At 37.3% G+C, this 21,512-nt stretch overlaps 1 protein-coding gene across 3 annotated transcripts in view; it reads left to right on the top strand.

The window, feature by feature from the left end:
* Positions 1 to 21,512, top strand: part of LOC128497067 (transducin-like enhancer protein 4) — a 62,981-nt gene that overhangs the window by 11,279 nt on the left and 30,190 nt on the right. The window contains exons 5-8 of one of the 3 annotated variants that reach the window (XM_053466948.1): positions 4,724 to 4,786; positions 8,370 to 8,444; positions 20,708 to 20,912; positions 21,146 to 21,162. In XM_053466948.1, coding sequence (XP_053322923.1) covers positions 4,724 to 4,786; positions 8,370 to 8,444; positions 20,708 to 20,912; positions 21,146 to 21,162 — 360 coding nt within the window. The remainder of the gene's footprint in view (positions 1 to 4,723; positions 4,787 to 8,369; positions 8,445 to 20,707; positions 20,913 to 21,145; positions 21,163 to 21,512) is intronic. The other 2 variants (XM_053466954.1, XM_053466963.1) reach the window with 2 other exon arrangements.

Below are 21,512 nucleotides of genomic sequence, written 5' to 3' on the forward strand. Positions count from 1 at the left end.
TGTATAATAAATAAATGTCCTACCTTTTACATGCAGTGATGTATTCCTGCCTAGGCTGACAGGTCCAGGGGGCTAAATATTATTCCATGCCACTTTACTGTGGATAGATAGCCAGCTAGGGAAGTCAGAGGCCATCTTTTTAACCAGATTATTAATTCCACTGTGCGGATCTGTGCCTATCTGGTATCACCTCCATAATATCTGTACCCCATAATGCATCATTCTAAAGGGGGTGCTCACCACAGAGGATTTATGATGCTAGGAAGAAAATCTGCTGTGTCAGGCCTACACCTTTGTGTAGAAATTAAACATTGGAGTTGACATTGCAGATTTAAATATGACTCTCATATGCCCAGAATATGTTTAGTTGCTACATTTTCCCTTTTTAATCTGAAGTAGCTGTGAGATAATTGGCCATATTTCTCCATATTTAACCATCCAGATTATTTGACCTTGCATTAACATGCCTGGCACTTGAACAATCAAGTTCTCAAACCTGTTAATGTAATGTATCACCCTCCTAATCATTCTTAACCTTTGGAGCTAATTAAAGGATGGTAACCATAATGTCAAGGAAATTCCTATGATAATAAAGATGGTAATCTTTAGCCGAAAAATAAGAATCTGAAAAGCCTGTACCCAGGTCTACAACCGGTAACAAACTTGATGTTTTTAACAGAGCAAATACTTTTAATTATGTTTTTTTTAATCTTTATTTATTGTAGGTGCGTGCATTCATGTTTGTTTTCTCAAGTATTCCAGATACGCTATTACAATATATAAGCTAAAGTAGATTTTTGTTACATTCCCTTCCTGGTGCTTTCATCCTGGCTGGTACATTTATTGTTTTGTTCTCAAAAATGTTGCATGGTCACAGCATATTATAAATTAATTTATTGACAAATACACAAAAAATCGTACTCCCCTTTGGCTACTGTTCCGTTCACATGCCTACCAAATATCAATAACCTTTTAACCGTATTTTTTTGTATATCACATTATTATATTTCAAGGCATTTTGATCTTTTGCCTCCTGGTTATCAGACTGTTTGTTTAAGCAAATTGCTGACCTTGTGAAACATATTGTAATTTTATGACATTGTGATAAATGTTGATTTTATTTAATTTTTAACTGAACTTTATGACTTGTAAATAACTGTTCATCTAAGCGTTGGCGAAAGCGGCTTGGCTTACGTGTACAGTTTACTTCAGCTTATCGACTTTATGGTATGTTAATCTTGCACGATTAAAGGTATATGTTTTTTTTTTTTCCTTGGACATTGATTGACTCATAAGTAAACAAAGGCAAAAGCACTTGAACACTCTTGGTTTAATCAGTTTGCTCAAGCACTCCAACAAGCTGTCAGATTAGAAAGTTTAAGTTCAACTGATCTGCCCTTCAGCGTGGACTGGTGTTAGATCATTCATCATGACATATGGGAAAAACATTACCGCTGACGTAAATAAGTGCATCTGTAAATTAACACCTTTGCTAAAGGTCTTTACCAGTAGCAAAGTAAATGTTATACGGTAACCAACAAACAATAGACATGCAAAATGTGCGTTTTTGTTCCTTGGGGTGGCATTATTGCCGTATAGTGAGTGCCGTGACTGTGTCTATAATGTACCTATGTGTACACTAGAGTATTTTCCAGCTTGTCGGTGGTTAGCAAACACGGACATTTCATCTGCGATCAAGACAGTCATTATTGATTTGACCTGTGCTGCTATTATCCTTTTGTCAAATGCGATGGTGTAAGGATAAGGTCCGGATGGCTTCAGAGGTATATGTAACAGCATTGCCATTTTCTTATATTGACTTTAATACGTCACCACCACCCACTCTTGTCCTCCTTAGCAGACCTGCCACTGAGCAGTGATGTGCATTTTCTAAGCAGGAATGATGTATTGATTGAACGGTTGACAATAACAAGTCCCTTTTTGCTTGTTTTATGAATTATATTTTAACTACGGAGTTGATAGCCGAATACATGCACAATGCAGCCTTTTGATGTTTCGGTGTATGAGTTTAAAAGCCTTTTTTTATTATAAATATATATTTTTGTTATTTTGCATTTGTGGCTGAAGGGAATAATAGGTGACATCTGCTTTTTTTTATTATATTGCGAGAGATTTTCGATTTCACAAAGCCAAACTGCTTCTACCGGTAATAATTTAGCAGCTGTTGATATGGAAGGTTCTTAATGCATTGAATAGTATTATAACGTGTAGCGAGCCTAATAGCTTTTTGAAATCTGTAGTGGGATAAACATGATCTTCATGAATGTATGTGTTCAGGGATGCGTGACCCACATAACCTACTAATTTGATTGGAAGTTAGAGGGCTGGCATCGACTGATGGATAGCAGATTAGAATCCCGTGGTTTACAGGCTACAAATGTGTTGTCAAGCAAGATTTATCGGACGCAATCAGAATTTCAAGAGGTTGAATAAAAATTCCAAAGAACAATTTATGTCCCCTCCTTCCGTCTTGTATTCATTTTTTTTTTGTTTCTTTCTAATTTTGTATTGTGGTTTAGTATGAAAGGGAAAGTACATGTATATCTGATGAATCTTCTCCCGCTCCCTAAAGCTGTCTGTCTGTTATTCATCAGAAAGCAGGTCGCAGTTCAGTGAGCAGAAGAAAGGATTTTAATAGAAGTTGTGCCAAGGGCTGTAATGCATCATTTTAGGGCCCTAATTACATTACAATGACAAATATCAATGGTGACAACAGCAATAACCTGCATCCTTTAATGGCTATGCTGGAAAAAGAGTTTGGGCTCTGCGCCATTAGTTCGGACTCCGTTTCAAAACATAGACCATTAGGAGCGTGTTTCCATAGCGTTACTGGGCCCTAACCGAAGCCCCAGTATCTAGACCTGTGAAAAAAGCCTTTCAAAAGCTTGGTCTCATGGGACAACAAAGGCAGGTCTGATGATCCATGCCAGGGGCTTTGTTTCCAAGGCAACAGAGACTGTCAAATGGGCAGGGAGGTGGTTAGGGGGGGGTAGCGCTCAGATTAATATTGAGAAAATGCTGATTTAGCAGAGAAGCAGCCCCAACCTCTCTCCAGTAGCCAGCAGCCTCTAATTTAGGTACATGCCGGACATAAATACACGTGTATAGGTTCACTCTTGCCAGCTATAGATGTTTGCCTTTGTGCCTCACTAACAGGGCCATAGGGCACATCTCGCTTAATTCAGTGTTATTTCCACAGTGAGGGCAGTTTGCACGAGCCCGTAATTATATAGTGTGTCGACCATGGCCTCTGACCCCACCGTCATCATATATCAAGGAAATCTCCCCGCATTACCTGTACATTATACAGGGCCTGCAAGGGTCTGAGCATTGATCATGCGTGGCAAACTCCTGCATTGTCCTAATACACGAGTGACGTTCTTTCTGTAAGGATTTAGCAATAAAATAAGATTGATCTTTTGAGTACGCTTTGTATTTTCTCGTCTTATTAATTGAAGGGAATTCTCCAAAGTATGGATATACTTCTATGTGTGGGTACAGTGTTTGGGCTAGCACACCTGCGCAGGCTCATTGCATAGCAGCTGTCAAAGTATTATCTCCGTTTAGCAGGTGAACGTGGGTTTTGACGCTGTACGGCTGCAGGTAGCTTGTATGGGACTTGTAGATTTGGCAATTGTTCAACTACACATATTAACACTTGTTTGAGAGTTCATTATTATTTTAAGGCACAGGACGTTTTTAACCCTTACTATGATACCGCAGTCTCAAATGGTGTGCACAGCCAAGTTCTCATTAACATTGATTAACAACATGCGGACCGGCTCAGCGTGCGTAGTTTTGAAATATGTACATTTTTTTTACACTGAGGTGCAACCGTCAAAACACCTATCACATTGTGGCTTTAATCCAGCTAATCATTTTTAACCTGGAGGCTCTAAGTGATGGGACGTTCAAGAAATCTCTGTTCATCAGTTATGCATTATGCTGGGAAGGCTCAACCCTTTCTGTAGGAGAAGTACACCACGGTTGTTCCTTCATAATGTATAATGAAATCAGGGAGTGAAGCCACATATGACCTTCTAATACTTGCTTTGCTAAATAAGCACCATAGGCTCATTTTGTCTGGATCATGCATGACCTTTATACATTCTAAAAAAAAAATGGTGAACCTTTTCCTTTAGAAAGCCACCAATTAAACATATCACTTCTACGAATCTTCTGCTTGTTATCGCAACGTCCTTTCAGTGAGTGCAGGGTTGTATTTTGTTTGTGTGAGCATCATTCCGTCTGTGCAATCTGCTAGCTATGTGTAAGATAAGCTATACATACTTGAGCAGTTAACTCGTTAGATGGTGTCAAATGCCACGCGGATGTACGCATTAATGAGTCGCTGTCAGATTTCAAGGCTGACTTGGCATCTTCTGAAAGGTTTCAGTGGTCTACAGATCTAGCTCTAAAGACGTTGGAAACAAAAAAATGCAAATCATGAATGGAAATTTTGGCTAAGCTTTCATCAACACAAAAAACTTTTTGAGAACTAGCCTTATTAACATAGTGCTGAGCTGAACGGTTTGGACGCAAGCCACCCACTTACGGCAGATCTGTGGTTGCTCCACAACTTAACATTCTCTTGTATTCCTTGCTTTTAGGACTCGATCTATCGCATTTTAATACATTCCTTCTATTTCTTGTTGGACAAATGTTTTCTCTAATGAAACGCTTTTATTTATTTTTTCTATAGGCAGAGATCGTCAAGAGGCTGAATGCAATATGCGCTCAAGTCATTCCTTTTTTGTCCCAAGAGGTAAGATAAGTTTGAGGAAGCTTAGTTAAGTGATACTATGTATATCACATAAAAGCATAAGGAAAAAAATAAGCCTTCTACCCCCCCACACACACACCCTTTCCCTTATTTATCTCGCTACCTGATCTCATAATGCTTATATTTCATTTTTTTCCATTTCCACCATGGCATCTTATTAAAATTCAGAACAAAATAATTTAAATGCACTTATACAGTGGAAAATGTCATAATGCTCTGAGCGTGATGCTGCTGTTTTTCCTGTCATGCACGCTCACTGTTGCTCAGAATTTTGAGTGTTTATCAGAATGGCATTTAATAGAGTAGATTGAAAAATTGCCAGAATTGGCAGAGAACTGTTCTGTTCTCTTGATGATAGGCATTAAACGTTGGCAGAAGTGTGGTTAGGCATGTCAACTGGAAGTGCTTCTGAAAGTAAATAAAGCGAATGAAGATTGTGGCTAACTGGTTCTTAAACACACAAAAAATATTATAATATTAAATCATTGGCTTATCCCGCTTTATAAAAAGAAATGTTCATTTTGGCAGAGGTTGATTGTGCAGTATGAACGCCTGAGATCTGGATGGAGCAGTCCAGTGTTGAGATTGTAATAAGTATAATGTATTAATAGTTACTTGATATTGGTTGGAATATGATTGTGGTTAGGTTTCTGGCAGAAATTGGCAAATAAGTTATTTAATGAAATTTCTGCCAGTTCCACTTGTCTAAATACTGGAGGTGGAATTTAGTGTAAATTTCATAATTTTTGGTCTTTCTTAGTCATGTGTGCATGAAATCACTTGACTATTGAGGTTTTTGCCGTGTGTGTGTGTGTGTGTGTGTGTGTATATATATATATATATATATATATATATATATATATATATATATATATATATATATATATACATATATATATGTGTGTGTGTGTGTGTGTGTGTGGATTTTCACAAAAATAAACAAAACAAAAAACTCAAGATGAGAAATTGAAAACTATGAGAAAAGAGCATGCCATTGTACAAGAAGGTCATTGATGGGGATCATATAGACCCAGAATTTACAAGTGTACATTAGTTCTCCTCAATCCAAAAATTCAACACGCCAATCTAGAAAAAATATAAGCCAGGGATTCTTAGTTTAATTCTGGTCCAGGAAGTTGAGCGGTCTGACCTTTTGGCTTCCTACAGGTTTTTAATTAATAGTTTGTTAGAAATCTACTGTTTTGTATCCTTGGAATATAAATGATATCCTAGTCCTAGTTATGAAATCTTTATTGTCTAAAGTCCTTGTTAAACATTTTTGTAACTTTTGTTTACCAAATTATGCAGGTAGCACTTAAAAATGCCAAAAAGCTTTGTTTCTGTTTTCCAACACAATTTTAGGAATGAGCCATTTTACTGTACCCTATGAATTTCAGAAAGCCTGCAAATAATTGCACACTGTGATTTCATTCAATAGATCTTGGGCTCAGTTCAATGACGTCTAATCTTTATTTGGCGTTAAGGGTGGTTTGAAATGCATTGTTTGTCATTGCCTGTTTAAACTCCAACTAGGGTTTGTGGAATCGGGCCTGCAATAATGCAACGCTGAAATCAATAGAAAACACATTCTATGTGATTTAATTGTATACAGTTTTATTTTAGATGTATGCTTTAGATCATGAAAACTAAGAAACACATGCTGCATTAAACACCCTGCACATATGCAGACAGGAGGGGATATGTGTATTGTAGCATGAAGAAGAAGCCAACTTACATTCTAAACTATGTGCCGTTGAATTAGATTTTCGTATTACCACATCAGTCACTTCCATAAGAATGGTTTCTTATGAAATCATATACTTTAGTTTCATTCCTGCACTTCACGTGTAAGAATTATTGTTACTTCTTTAGATAGTAACTATATTAAATGAATTTCATAGGTATCAATCATCTAACATAGGAGTAAACAAGCATAAAAATAGCAAACCTAAAAGTACACACATAGAAGTTTTCCTTCTTGTCAGCCGCATTGGTTTAATTGTGGAAGCAATGCACTCTATGAGTGCTATGAGTATGAGATATGACACTTCAGCAGTTAGTGATCCTTTTTTTATTTTATATCTTGGTCTTTAGTGTGTGTGGCCTTCCCTTTCATCAAAAGTCTAGGTCAGTGTGTCAGCTAGAGTGACCACATTGTCCACTTTTTCAAGGAAAACTATATGTGTGGTATATATAAACTCAGAAGTGATTCAGTAACTCAGTTCTACAACCCATATACTGCAGTGCAGCAAAATGTAAGTGTATGTGTGTCCTGGAAAAAAACACTAACTTGGTCATCTTAGTGCCAGAGTGGCTATTTGATTTATTTGCTGTATGTTTTCCAGGAGTTTAACTCCTGAATCTAAGACCTTCTTGAAATCTATGTGGAAAACCACAGAAATAGGATCACACAATAAACACAGACATAGATATACTTTACACTCTGTGTATGTGTGGTGTGTGTTTATATATATATATATATATATATATATATATATATATAATATATATAACGTGTGTGTATATATGTATATTTATATATATTGATTATTTGGCGATATTCTGATTGCCTTCTTTTATCATTTTGTTGAACAGATTGTAACATCATTTTCCTAATTGGCCCATACTGACTTTAATTCTGCCTCATTAACCAATATTTCATTCCCGATGCTTCCAACTCTGATTTGCTTGCGAAGTGGATAGCCTGGTGATTAGAAAATGATCTATTCAGTATGACAGCAGAATGCTGCATTTTCTGTTTTAATTTTAACACAAACAACTTGCCTAAAAATTGTTGTTTACCTGCCTGGATAGTTTCTGTTTTAACAGAAAAATCAATATTTGAATGCTCACTATAATAGTAAGATAGTACATGATATTCGCTGCCTTGTGTGTATTAGGAATCTGTTTAATGAGGTATTATTGTAACCTCCGTGTGTATGTTATGCCTGAAATGTAAAATTTAGGGTTAAAAAAAAAAATCACTAAAGTTAAATGGCAAAATATATGATGCGATACATTTTAAAGGCAATTAAACCATTTTCCCTCTTCCCTGCTGATCTGTGGTAAACCACTTTCATCCGTGCCATTTCATGAGGTCACGCAAGAGATGTGTATGCTCTGAACGGTTTATTCCGACGCAGCGTGCATATGTATATAATGCAGTAGTTCCAACAGCTAAAAAATGTTTACTTTTGGCTCGGAGCTAAGGGAGAGAAAAAAACCGAGGTTGTTGTTGTAAGGAAATCCTTAAAAGGGTCATTTATCAGCATCACCCCCTCCAAACCCGCATATGAAATTGTGCTCAGTCTTGAAAATGCATTAATAAGCTGCTAAAGAAAACCGTGCGTGTTTAAATTCTGCACTCTGACTTTGGCATGTTTACAGAAACTGCTTGCTCAGGCCAGAATTTCTCTCGCCATTGTTGGTGCGCAACTCCCATCGAGTGCTGACTGGATGCGATGGGAGTTGAGGCTTCCAACGGCAGATACGATACAGTTTGACAACGTAGGCACCAGAGCTCACAGGAATGTGTTTTTCAATTGTTCTGTATTTTTCTTCTTAGCACCAACAGCAAGTAGTACAGGCGGTGGAGCGTGCCAAACAAGTGACAATGGCAGAATTGAACGCAATCATTGGGGTATGTTTTCTTTCTGTTCTAAATAATCATTCATAGTGATAACCTAGAAATGTGAAAACATAGTGGTATTGATTGCACAATTGCTGTTCTTTGCTAATTGAAACTGGTATGGCTGTTAAATGAAGTATCCACAATTGAGACATGGATATTCATTTAGGGGATATAACCAATAACCTAACCTAAATCATCTTAGAGTCTTCTTGCTTCCGCGTTATATCAGTACATTGATATATTTTAAGGTGTCCTCTATTCAGCAGAATTAAAATTACTTTTTTTTTTTTAAAGTATTTAGCACATTTTAAAAATAACTAAGTGTCTTTACATTCACCCTGAAAGTTTAGCTGTTCTTTTAATTTCTTGTAACTTATTTGCGGCTGGTGAATTTACTAGAAATGAAGTCCGCGGCAACAATAACAAGGTGATCTGTTGTTTGCCCTTTACACCTATTGATCAGCGTGTTGAGTCAAACTAAAAAGTGCATCCTGTGTAACTTAGCGAGTGACATCATGACCTGACAAAGGCTGCTATCTTCTCACACAAGTTAAATAAAGCCAGACAAACACTAATGGATTGGTTTATGCCTTTCCCACCCTTCTCCTATCTTGTTGTAAGAGGAAAATAAAATAAACCAGAAAACAGAACGGATTCCGTGTGTTAGCACTAGACAAGTTAGCTGTATTATTAACACGTTCTGTCGGTCGGCGGATCTGGGCAGTCCTTTTGTTTACATTTACAACCCGCGAGAGAGACAATGAAATATTGTCTGTTTCTCATCACAATGCAGAGGTGAGAAATCATGGTTTAATAACACTTTATTCACATCTATAATTATACAGCTGGTGTTGGCCGCTAAGTTATTCTAATGAAGGCACTACAACTGTACTTTTCTTATTTGCCCCCCCTCCCAAATGCTTTTTTTCTTTTGTGTATAGATTATACATAAAAGTCTTTTCCTCTTTTATTCAGTGTATCAAACACACTTTGAAATGCTAATTATTCCATTTACTTTCATTAAAATTCAAATTGCTGAGTGAAGATGTGGATAAGGGTCGCAGAATAATCAATCTGAAGTGAAGATATTGCTACAATTATGCCTCTGTCTTTTAACAAGGAAACCAGCCCTCTCTGATCCTTGCTGGCGGAGGTAAAGTGCAATGTTCTGATTGCGGCCTGCATTTAATGGGCTATTTCTTATTCTGTTTTGTGCCCCTTTGACCGCAGGAGAATACTGGTAGTCAATTAAGGGTTATAAATGGAGAAAGAGTAACCTTTTATTTCCTGTGAAGTCCCCCCAATAAAAAAAGATAAATCTGAAAAAGCCGTGATCAGCCATGCATTACGCTTGCTGCGTTTCCTTGCCTAAGAGTGAAAAGAGGCATTTCCCACCCTTTCTGTTTACTTATTACTAAGTATTGCTTTAGTATTCTGGAAGCGGCAGTGGCAGTGAATTTAGTGGTCTGCATCGAGGATGAACATGCACTGAGGTCTGACATGGCCCTGAATAATATGAAGCTAATACTCTTGAGATCTGAACTGCATTATTGAGGACCAGATCTTCTTACAGGAGATGCTAAATAGGGTTTGCCCATCATAAAGCATAGTGACGATAGTGTTTAAATGCTCCTGGTTTGGTTGATGCGCCCCAAATTCTGATGTATCACAGACATTATTTCAAGAATCCAGTAGCATTCAAGGTCGTTATTCCATGTTCTGTGCGTGGAGCTGCTTCAGAGAAGGTCCAAAGGCTTGTCAGCAGGTTCCATGAACTAAAGATCTAAAGTTCTTCAGGTGACACTGATGTCTCATGCTCCGAAGTCACTGGTTGAGGCAAGGAAATAAATATATTTGGCAAAATCCAGATATAACCTTGCTTTGTTTATAAAACAGATAGACACCATCATGTAAATGAGGTGGAAATATGTGCTTTGAGTAAGAATTTACACTCATTGATATGCATTTTTCCCCTTTTCCTTCAACCGGCTATTGGAACAGATTGTATGTTCTGCACTGCTGATTCTCATGCTGCAGAACTTAAACAGCAAATTGTTTGCAGACTGTGCGTTGTCTGAAAAAAAAAAAAGAGAATGTTTTTCCTGAAACTTGATTTTCTTTGTCACTGTAACAAACAGCATTGTTCCAGTGCCTTTATATTCAACAAATGTAAACCCCAATTTATCGGCAATTAATTCAAAAATAAAAAAAATTAATTGACTTAAGTGGAATGATGCTACATTTTATCAGTAACTTTTTGCATTCTGCAGTATATTTAATGATCCTATACAATTGTATGATGATTCCTCCTCTTGCTTTGGATCTTACTTTGGAATCCCAGTAGGGGGAAGAGAGTGGAAAGAGAGGCTTTGGTAGATCAATTAATTTATTATGTAGGATCTGCTGCTAAACTGAGCTTTGCTAAGATAAGGGAATGCTCAATTCAATATTCTCTAAACTGCTACGTGATTAAATTCAGTATTATTCCTGAAACTCTGTAGGTGTTTATTCTTGTTCTTCATTAAGGAAACTAGTAATGCAGTTTTGTCCATTTCATCTAGGTACCGAACATCCTTAAATCTGGTTTTCAAGGGGCGCAGCAATTTAAGATTGTCAAGGAGAATAACCATTTCTGACATCCCTCTTCTTACATTTTAGATATAGATCTTGGATAGTGATGCTTTTGTTATGGTTATGTTCTATTTGTATGTATATTTTTGTTGTGGGCCAAATGATAAAATACTCCTTTTTCCAACTGTGTAATGTCTTGGCTTATTTTATGGACTGAAAAATAAGTTGTGTCGTTGTATATCACCAGTTCATTTTGTATCATGTTTACCTCTTGTCCTAGATCTGAATTGGTCTACCACATTTTCATGTTTTAGTTTTAGTTTTCTAGTACCTTCCAAAACAAAACAAAAAATGGATGCATCTGGTGACTATCATTATTTGGTCCACCTTGATTCCCCACTGTGATATGAACTTGCCAAAGCCAGTGTACACTTAATTGTTATCCCATTTAAATCCTCATGTACGGATTTGTCTTCTTCTCCCTTCATGCTCACTAGTCAACTCCCATCAACTCTTTTTAGCTTATAATAATCTCAGAAGATTTAGCTTGGCCAGCTACGTGGGTTTTCTGCCGTTTCGGTCACATGAACACGGCTTGATTTTCTTGGGGGAATATATATATATATTCTGTGATTATGTACTGTTATCAAATGCTGTCTAAATGGGCAGTACTATACAAATAAATTAAGACTGAATAAGAGCAGTGGCACACCTGCCACTGTAACTTTGAATGGTTAGGGTTTTATTTATTGTAACTTTTATTAGCCATGTTTCCAACAATATTCTTATTTTTTATATTCTTCCCCTCATTATGCCCAACGCTGATGTAGAATTGGGGATGTGTGACTATCTTTGTCACTGAAATCCGTGCTTAGTCACTATTTTATAAGCCATTCAGAGAACAAATGAATGTATCTATCTCTTTCGTGACTGCATAGAAGCTTTAGAAATAATTTCAACCCCCAACTGTTAAATAATATTAACCTCTGTCTCTTATGCCCATGCAGATGCATTGAATACTTGAAATATTCTAAAGCACTTTTAAAGCAAAATTGCCATTTTTAGACATGTTATAGCCTTGTGAGAGTCTCCACCAAAAGTGATTTTATTTAAAGTTAAAGGCCCTTATTTTTTTATGTTTTTTCATCAGTGTCTCATCAGTCTTGCATACCTGTACAACAAATACCATATTAAATGGAAATCGGTGTCACTTTATTTGCTGTTGTGTTCCATTTTGTGATACGGGACTTCTTTGCATATTTAAGCATGCTTTCTACAATTTATGTCTATTGGCCTATTTTTGGAGGCCATTTTGTTGCTCTAGGTTTAGAAATCACAAACCTTGTGGTAGGCACACTGAAACATTTAGTTTTAATGAGAAAAAGGCAGAAAAAAGCTTGAAAACAACAAAACAAAATGCTAATGCTTTCAGTATTAAGCTATTTTGGGCATTCCTTGGAAACATAATACTTTAAAATATAAAAAAATCAATCCATTTGCTTTTCAAATACTTTTTAAATAATTATGTTAATAGCCATAATTTTTTCTTTCTTATTCACTTTATGCATAACTTATTCTCCCCAACATCAGTAATAGAGAATATCTTTTTTTTTTAAATTTTATTAATCGCTATTATTATATAATTTTATAGGCCCAAGCCTCAATCAGTACATGCACATATACTTAAAACTTGTAGCAGAAAATACTTCAATCAATGAGACATGAACTAGTGACGTTGCTCATTAGTTCCAGAAATACTCTTGAAATATCAGTTGCTTTTGTTGAAGTTAATGGGGATGGATGGCGCATAAGAGGCATGAACCGTTTTGCTTCTGTTTGTCAGTGTGTGTGTGTGTGTGTGCGACCCTGTAATGCTGGCCTCGACAATGGTTGTTCATGGCTGGTTAGACAGCAGCAGTTCTGCAAGAGTGCACCAATGCTGCGGAGCTGGGAGGTGGTGCTCCGCTTGCAAGCTAATTATTACACTTCACAGCACCTACTGAAGCATATCTTTCCGTGCCAGTGTCACACACACACTACACTTGTGAGTAGGTATTGATGATGGCCTACATTTTCCAGTGGTCCACTACTTTTTGTTCTTTAGGTTCTTGTTTCAGCATTAAAGGAGCCTGTAAGTGTGCATCTATGTATCTTTTTCTTTTACTAAAGGTCACTGCTCTATTACAGATGACCTCAAATATATAGAATTTGGTTTCATTCGGTGAATTAAGTCATAATGGTTATGAGACATCAGGGTAGTGAATCCTGTTGAAGACAACACATTTTGATGATGTCCTTTTTTTTTTTTTTTTCTCCAAGAAGTGAAAGTCTCAGGTCAGCGACAGATGAATGGTAGTGCGCTGAGCTGTAAACTACCTGTCAGCGCCTTGAGTGTGCCTGTATATGGCTTTATGTACCTCACGCCCCTTCTATTCCAGAGTGTCACTCGCCATATTTCTCTCATGTGTTAAGATAATAGCACATGCATGAAAGGGAGACATAAACATGTTCCTCATTACACTCTGTAATAGAGTAAGCGTTCAGAAAATACAGATAAGTGACTATTATGAAGAAAGCAGCTTTTGGTAAAAATGTAATGTCTTGTATGCAGCTTATATGTTTCACGTCTCCTTTAAGTGAGCCCTACACGTAGAAGCGATGAAGTCAAACAATACCTGTCAAGCCTGCTCGCTACCTGTTATCTGTCATCTGCTCATGCTTTGCATTCCTGTAACAGAAGGGTATTAACAAACTCTATTATTCCGTACAGCCTGCAAACCAGTGAATCGTTTTCTAGATAATGTATGCTGTCCATTTGTTATTCTTAATTACGAGATGTCTGAAGGTGACTTATTTTCGAGCCGTACCCCTCGTGTGGACGTCCATTGAATGGAAAGGCCAGCTTGCTAGGCTGCACAGTGGGAAATAGAAATTCCACTCACGCCGCAAGGCTTGCAACAGTAGAGGAGTCATATTTTGACCTATATCTCCCAATTAAACGACGGGGATTTCCTATATTTCTTTTTTGTATTCAACACTAAAGGGGAGAAAACCTTTGTTCTGAACAGGTATACGCTGTCCTGGTGGAAGAAAGAAATACGTAAAATAAGGCATTTTAGCACCTGAAATGCTGAACCTCCATTTTTAGCAGTGACATTTTAATGATAGGAAGTCTGCAAAAATGATTTGCCATCAATTGTAAAGGCAATAACAAGCCTTGGTGGTTTTTCACACTCTCTGTGTTAAGTGCTTTCAGAATGACAGCGTAAACTGTGTTCGAGAACTCCAAGGAAGTAAAACTGATTAAAATGTTCATGCTTGAATGCTGCTGATGGAATAGTTCATTTGGACTTTCTATACCTCCCGCAGCTCAGGCTGAAATATTAAAATTCACTGGATTTAAATCTCTCTCCCCTCAGCTCGGGGAAAAAAAAAAACCATATTTTAATAGGTTTTAAAGTCATAATTCATTGGCTTGGAGCAGCACGTATTAAATCTATTAAAATATTACTTAGGAGGTGGCTTAAATGATTTTTCTGCGGTATCTTTGTCCTTTATTAAAGCAATTTAGGTTCCTTTTATAAAATTTATATGACCACAAACAGCTTTTCCCCTGGAAATATTTGAAGGTTATTGTATGATTGCCAGCTGTCCCAAATTCTTAAACACAGTCCTAAGATGTAAGACGCAGCTTGTTTTATTATTTAAATTAGCCTTTTTCTTTTTTTAACCTTGTAAGTTATTGCAAGCAGGACCCTTCACTCTTTTGTTTAGCGAATCTACCCCCATTAATCGCTTCAATATAAACAAACATTAATTCTGAATTGTTTTTATATAATTAATTATAAAGTAGGTTCATCCTGATGCTTTTTTCAGGGACAGAAAAAAATCATGTCAAACAGTGTTGGTTACTCTATCCAGTTATTGCAGTGGGGTTGGGTGCATTGAAATAAATTCATATTTACTGACAGCAATGGGAAAAGGAGATGCATATACGCATTTTTAAATAATGATAACGAAGATCAATATGGCTAACATACTGCATACATATATCTTTGTAGAAAGTCTAATTGCTCCTGAGTGTGGTCATAATAGACAAAGAGGTCTGTGGAATGTTCAGTGTGGTCTTTAATGGATTTTCTATGGACCCAGTAATCGCTTCGCCATATTTTATTGCATCACCTTATTTAGTGTTTATCAACCTTACGCCAATCCAGTACCCAACTCTCAACGGTTCCCTTAGCAAGTATAATTAAAATGGTTTCACGCTAAACAGTTGTAATGGAACTGTTTCTCTTGTGCTCCTGTTACAGATGAGCACTATGGAACACACGTGTCACAGGTTGTGAAACTCTAATCCAATTGGACCAGGGACACCATCTGCATTAGATGGTCAATTCTGATAACCTTGTTTTACTCCTTTCACAATCAACCTTATCTTCTCCATGGCTAAAAGAACATCTAAATAAACAAATTGTAGTGGGATCTGTGTGCATAAATGCCATTTTGTTGTTCCATATCAATCTCTATTCTTCTAGTTTTGTCTACGTACAGTAGAAAACTCAAGCTGATAGTACTTGTGACCCGTCAATAGTCTTACTTCACCTCTCACACCAAATATATCACGTTTCTAACAGCACTTTCAATTTTTTAGGCACTTTTAGTATTTTCTTTTATTCTTTTAGACAGCCGTTTTTATTAACACTTCCCAGGCTACCAATACACTGTTTGTTTTTCTTGAAATCGATTCTTCAGATGTCTAAAGCTCCTGTGTAGAGTCATCTGTTTCCTTAGGGCATACAGTGACCAGCATAGTGAAGACAAAAGTGTCAGATATGATTTATCTGTTTGCACGTTACTTGTTTTTCTCAAATCTCTCTCCCTCTTATCAGATATACTGTTTCAATGGCCAGCATCTACGATTATACAAGCTCTTGTGTGGCACGTTCTGTAAGGGACTTAGAAGTCCACGTGAGCTAATGGGCTATTTTTTTTAGCCATTTTTTTAATGTACCATGTGTAACTTGGATTTATTCATTTAAGTGGGTGTTTGCTGGTGAGATGAAACTTACTATTAATTGTGATGGACCAATGGCTGTGAGCTTCTAAAGGAAAATAACTATGAAATCTTAAAGATAATACATTTTACTTTCTTCATTTAGGACAACTTCTGTATTTTATATGTATAACATTGAAACATGGTCTATATCTATATAACGAAACCTTTGTTATAAAACCTTTAAAAAACTGTCTTGACACATGTACTAAAAACAAAAATCTTTATTCCTGTGGTTAAGACTACTTTATGGGAAGAATGTGTTGGATGTTGGCCAGATTGCTTCTTGAAGAATGGCTGAGGAGATTAGAATTCCTATATCAAAACTAAGTCATTCTTTAGGGCTTTCCTGTCTCAGGAGATTTGGGAAATAGTAAAGTCACTTATGCAGATTCCTGTTGACTGATCATTCTTTAAAGATCAAAGACAGGAGCACATTGTGTTTGTGTCCAAGAAGGTTTTGGAATCTCATGCAAGATAAAATCATTCAACTTCAATAGGCCACAGTGAATGCACTGCATTAACAATAATATTTACATTTAAAGGGAACCTATCCAAGCATTGGATGTAGTCAGACTAGTGCAATACAATATAAATGTTTTAGCGATTTTATGGAGAGGGAAAAAACTGGGCAGAACATCAAGGATTTAAGATGTTTGACATGACATGTTTTAGCTTTGATCTTTAAAGGCGTAAACCTTAAGTTCTCAGTCATATGTTAAATCCATTGAAGGCTGCAGAAAAGTCTCTGTATAATAAATTCCAATGGGTTTTAGAATATAGAAGCATCTCAGGTATGTTAGAATTCCGTTTGCCCTACAGGAGGATGGAGCAGGCAAATTGCTTTGTAAATGCAAACGGTATTTGAAATCACTGTAAACCTGCTTTATAAATTGATGCTGTATAACACTGGTGCAAGACCGGTAAATTACATGGACTATGTATGCAGGTTGTTAATGGTTTGGACTAAATAAGTTAAAGGGCAGTTGGCACCTATGTGGTTATACTCATTTTAAGTTTTTATGTGGTTTGCATTCCAGATGATCCTTGGCACTTCCATGCTAGAGATGGAAAAAAATATAAAAAACAGTTATATGAAGTGCCTGTTCCAATAAGCAGGGAAATAGATGAGAAGAGATTGCTTTTGAAGCATATCTTGGAACTTCCCGGTAGGCAGCCTGAAGCTCTCCCTTTTCTGGTGAGAAGCCTTGTGTGCGGGGCAGGGTTATCTGCACGTTCTGCAAAGGTGTCTGACATGCGGCCTGCATGGGATCTGCAGCGGTAACTGCATCTCCAACCAGAGCCACACTTAAGTGCTCTGAATTGCAGGTGTGCAGCCCAAGAGGTGACGTCTGTACTAGCTGAGTCTCCCTACCTTCGCTTCCGACTGCTTATTTGTTCCTGCCTCCTTTTCCGGCAGTCCTGGTTCAAGGCGAAGAAAGACATGGGGCAGAATCAGAAGAACAAGAAGAGGCAAAAGAAAAAGTGAAGGTGTGGGAAAGGAGACAGGAACACAAAACAGTTGACAAAGAAGGTAGCGAGAATCAGCCAGCACAGACTTCACCCCTTGCGCTGCGCTCCTCGCATGATATGCCCCTGCTATTCACAGCGGTTGTGGATAAGGCAGGGAGACATTATGTGAAAGTGAGTGTCTGAGAGTGTGAGTAAGAGCGAGGGAGAGTAAAAAAAAAAAAAAAAAAAAACCCCAACAAAATAGTGATGGGAGTATATGGTGTACCACTGTCCGTGTTTGGATCACCATATAATGATAGGAGTTATGCTGTACCACTGTCTGTGTTTGGATCACCATATAATTATAGGAGTTATGCTGTATATTTTCTCTCAATGAAAAACGAGTGCCCACGCACAAATACATTTTTGATGAAGCGGCCCACTGCAGAAAAAACTTGTACACCTTTGACGTAGGGGGCTGCGTGGTACTAGCACCAAACAGCCTTTAGTTGATGGAAAATGTGTGACCAAGTGTTGCTGCCCTTAAATCTTCTGTACAATAAGATTCACGTTTACTGTAGTGTATAGTGTGTTGTCCTCCCTTTAAGGGCAATTCTATTCAAAGTATGCATACTTGTTCTGCTCCAGGCAACAAGGAGATGTATTTATTGCTCATCCCCCACTGTACATTTATGCATCAGTGATACCTGATTGACGTTTCATACAAGGAAATGATTTGTCTGCGGCTTGAGTTTCAAGTATTTCGTTGTTCTGGGTGTCATGTCTCAGTATCTGATAGCTCTAATATAAAAACAAAGGACAGCCTTTGTTCTAATCTGCCTGCCGTAACGCATGCTAAAACAGGTTTTAGACCTGTACATGTAGTATTTGTAGTAAATTAAGTTAAGAAAAGGCCGGGGCTTATTGCAGAGAAACAGTATATGTTGGCTTAACCAGATGCAGTATGCTAACTTTTAGCCCAGGATGTCAGCCTGATCTAATGAGCCTGTGTGCAGTGGTTGGCCCTACCAACCATACATTAGCATTTAGAGACTGCACATATAGTGTGGAGAAGAAGAACACAAAATATGGAATTGTGTACATTTTAACATAGCTATGACCCATGCCTTGTGTGGAATTGTTAGTGAAAACAAAATCACTTTTTATTCTTGTATTTTCTGCAAACGTACTCTTGCTGCGTACACTACAGGGCCATATGGCAAATGCCACCTTTGGTGATCCGTTCTCTTGGCAGAAAAGTCTAAAAAAATATATGTAATGCATTAATACACCATGAAAACCTGTGACATTTGCAGACAAAGGACTGTAAATCGTTGAGTGGCTGGTATGCCACGGTACTTCAAACCTCAAGAGTCTGCCTTTTCAGCACAACTCTTTAAAGAATGGGGCATCAATATATATGTGTGTATATATTGTATTCTCTGTTTATATTGAAGCTTTCCGATAGTTGAATGTATATAAAAAAAAACCATAGCCACACTTGACCTAGTTAATGGCCCATCTCATTGCATGTGTCTTGACTTTTTCTTAATCAGTTTTAAGATGAACTATCCTGCATCCCAAAAAAAAAGCGATTTAATCAAGGGATGTGATGCAGTCTGGGCGGAGGTCAAGCATTTCCATTTCTAACCTCTCAAGGGCTTTCTATATGTGTTGCCAGTGTTAGTAAAAAAAAAATGACTTTAAACTCTTGTCAGCGCGGTTACTGGTGCATGCATCACAGTCCCACTCAAATAAACCTGTCACAACACAGAGTCAGCAGCAAGAGAAGAGTACAAGGGCAGGCCTCTAGCTTTCCATTCGAGCATCACTAAACGTGCACAGAGTGCCCAATTATTTCAGCATTATTGAGCAAGCCTACAGGAGAACCCATGCCTTGCTACATTAGATTTTCTTTAGTAATTTGCTCAAGTACCGCTGAGGACACTTAAAGAGCTTAAAACGGTAGCTGCAACCAGTTCCCTTTTCTGGGTTGTTAATTCAGGATTTTTTTTTTTTTTGCCTTCAAATTAACTCTCTCTGCATGCTGAGCGACATGGCTAGGAAAGCTGTTAGCACTCATTTTCTCAGTTTTAAGTTTTCTTTGTGTCTGGACATATTTTTTTTTCTATATTTCTGTGCTTACCAGCATATTTTAAATTAATAGGATTGTAACGGTGTGTGTGTGTGTGTGAGAGTGTGTTCACATGTATTATTTATGTAGTATGGCTGTGTCTTGTTCACGGTGTATTGGCCATGTAAATGAACTCTCTGCTTGTTATGTATCAGTAGGTTAGTGTTTTCACATGCACACATGTACCTTTTTGGTTCTGTAGAGCTTAAAGGGGAGATAAATACTATATGATCGCCTTTTAATGTTTCACAAACCCACCACACTTTCAACTGGCCATGTAATTATCACCCAAGATTTTATTTATTTTTTTTAACCTTTTTTAGTTTGATTAAATTTTATTGATTGATTGATTGATTAATTGATTGGGAGAGTCAACTGTACTATGAATGGTTATTCCAGGGCTGCTTTTAGCTAGGAATTGAGCAGAGCTAGTGGAACAGCACCATGATAGTTTAACCTGATCTCTTTATGCTATATTAAGCTACAAGGCAAGGGTATGGACTGACTCTTATGTTAAGTAGTTGTCTGTCTACTGTCGTGTTATCTTTTATTTATATAGCGCCAACATTTTACGCAGCACTTCCTACAGCACATATATGAGGGGCATGACAATACTAGAACTGGCCAACAAAATTTAACAAATACTTCAGTAATACATTAGATATAGTGGCCCTTAGTCGCATGCTTACACTCTGTTTAAACTGTTGTAAAACATAGCCATTAAGGCATATATCATGCCTTAGTATTTTTTCAATATAAGATAGAATCATGTACGATTATGCCTATGCATTACTATTGTGAATAGTGTGGTTTAATAAGGGATCTGTGCTGTCACCAATTCTGACAGTGCAGCCATCTGCTAATAGGATGCCAGGCTGAGACCCCATTGAATTGAGCCAGCGAGGCAGGACCTTTCATATATATATATATATATATATATATATATATATATATATATATATATATATATTATATAGTTATTGCCTTTTTGGTTTGGAATTATTATTCTATATTTCTTTATGCCGAGCAAATTCGATATCTGTGTTTAATTTCTCACAGCAGCAGCAACTCCAGGCACAGCATTTATCGCATGGACATGGTCTCCCGGTGCCTCTGACCCCACATCCTTCGGGTCTGCAGCCCCCAGCCATTCCGCCCATTGGCAGCAGTGCAGGATTGCTTGCCCTCTCCAGTGCCCTCGGTGGACAGTCCCATCTTCCAATTAAGGATGAAAAGAAGCATCACGACAGCGACCATCAGAGAGGTCAGTGTCATTGCATGTTAAGTCTCTGATCCGGATTAAGTTTTTCTCATTATGTTTCGACACAATTAGTCTTAATGTATATGTGTAATAAATATAATATGTTTGTAAGATTTAAATTGCAGTATTTCTTGTATCTACACAGTTAAATTCATGGAAAATAATAATTTCTCTCTTTTCTCCCCCCTACTCTCTCTCCTCATCTACATATTGTTTTCTTCATTTGCTGTTTGCAGACAGAGATTCCATTAAGGTAAGGCCTTTTTAAAAAAAAATCTCATTTCATTTACCCTCGGCTTATGTATGTCTTCATCTATTTAATGCAATAACTTCTCTTTATAAAGACATAATACACTGAGGTAGCCCAGTTGCTGCAGGTTTGATGGAGGTGGTTTATTTGTGTGTGTAGCTGACCTTAACCACAGTGTTTATGTCTTCTACATGAGCAACCACATTTATTTTATTATATACATACACATATGAGAATGCTCTTGAAGGCGGTTAGATGACTAGCAGTGCTAAACATTTACTAAGTAAGGTGCTGGTTACCAAATGTGACGTGATCCTGTAATGTTGTAAGTAACAGTGACTGTATGAGGGTTT

This window comes from Spea bombifrons, chromosome 1 (assembly GCF_027358695.1).
Source record: "Spea bombifrons isolate aSpeBom1 chromosome 1, aSpeBom1.2.pri, whole genome shotgun sequence".
NCBI classification, from domain to species: Eukaryota; Metazoa; Chordata; class Amphibia; order Anura; family Pelobatidae; genus Spea; species Spea bombifrons.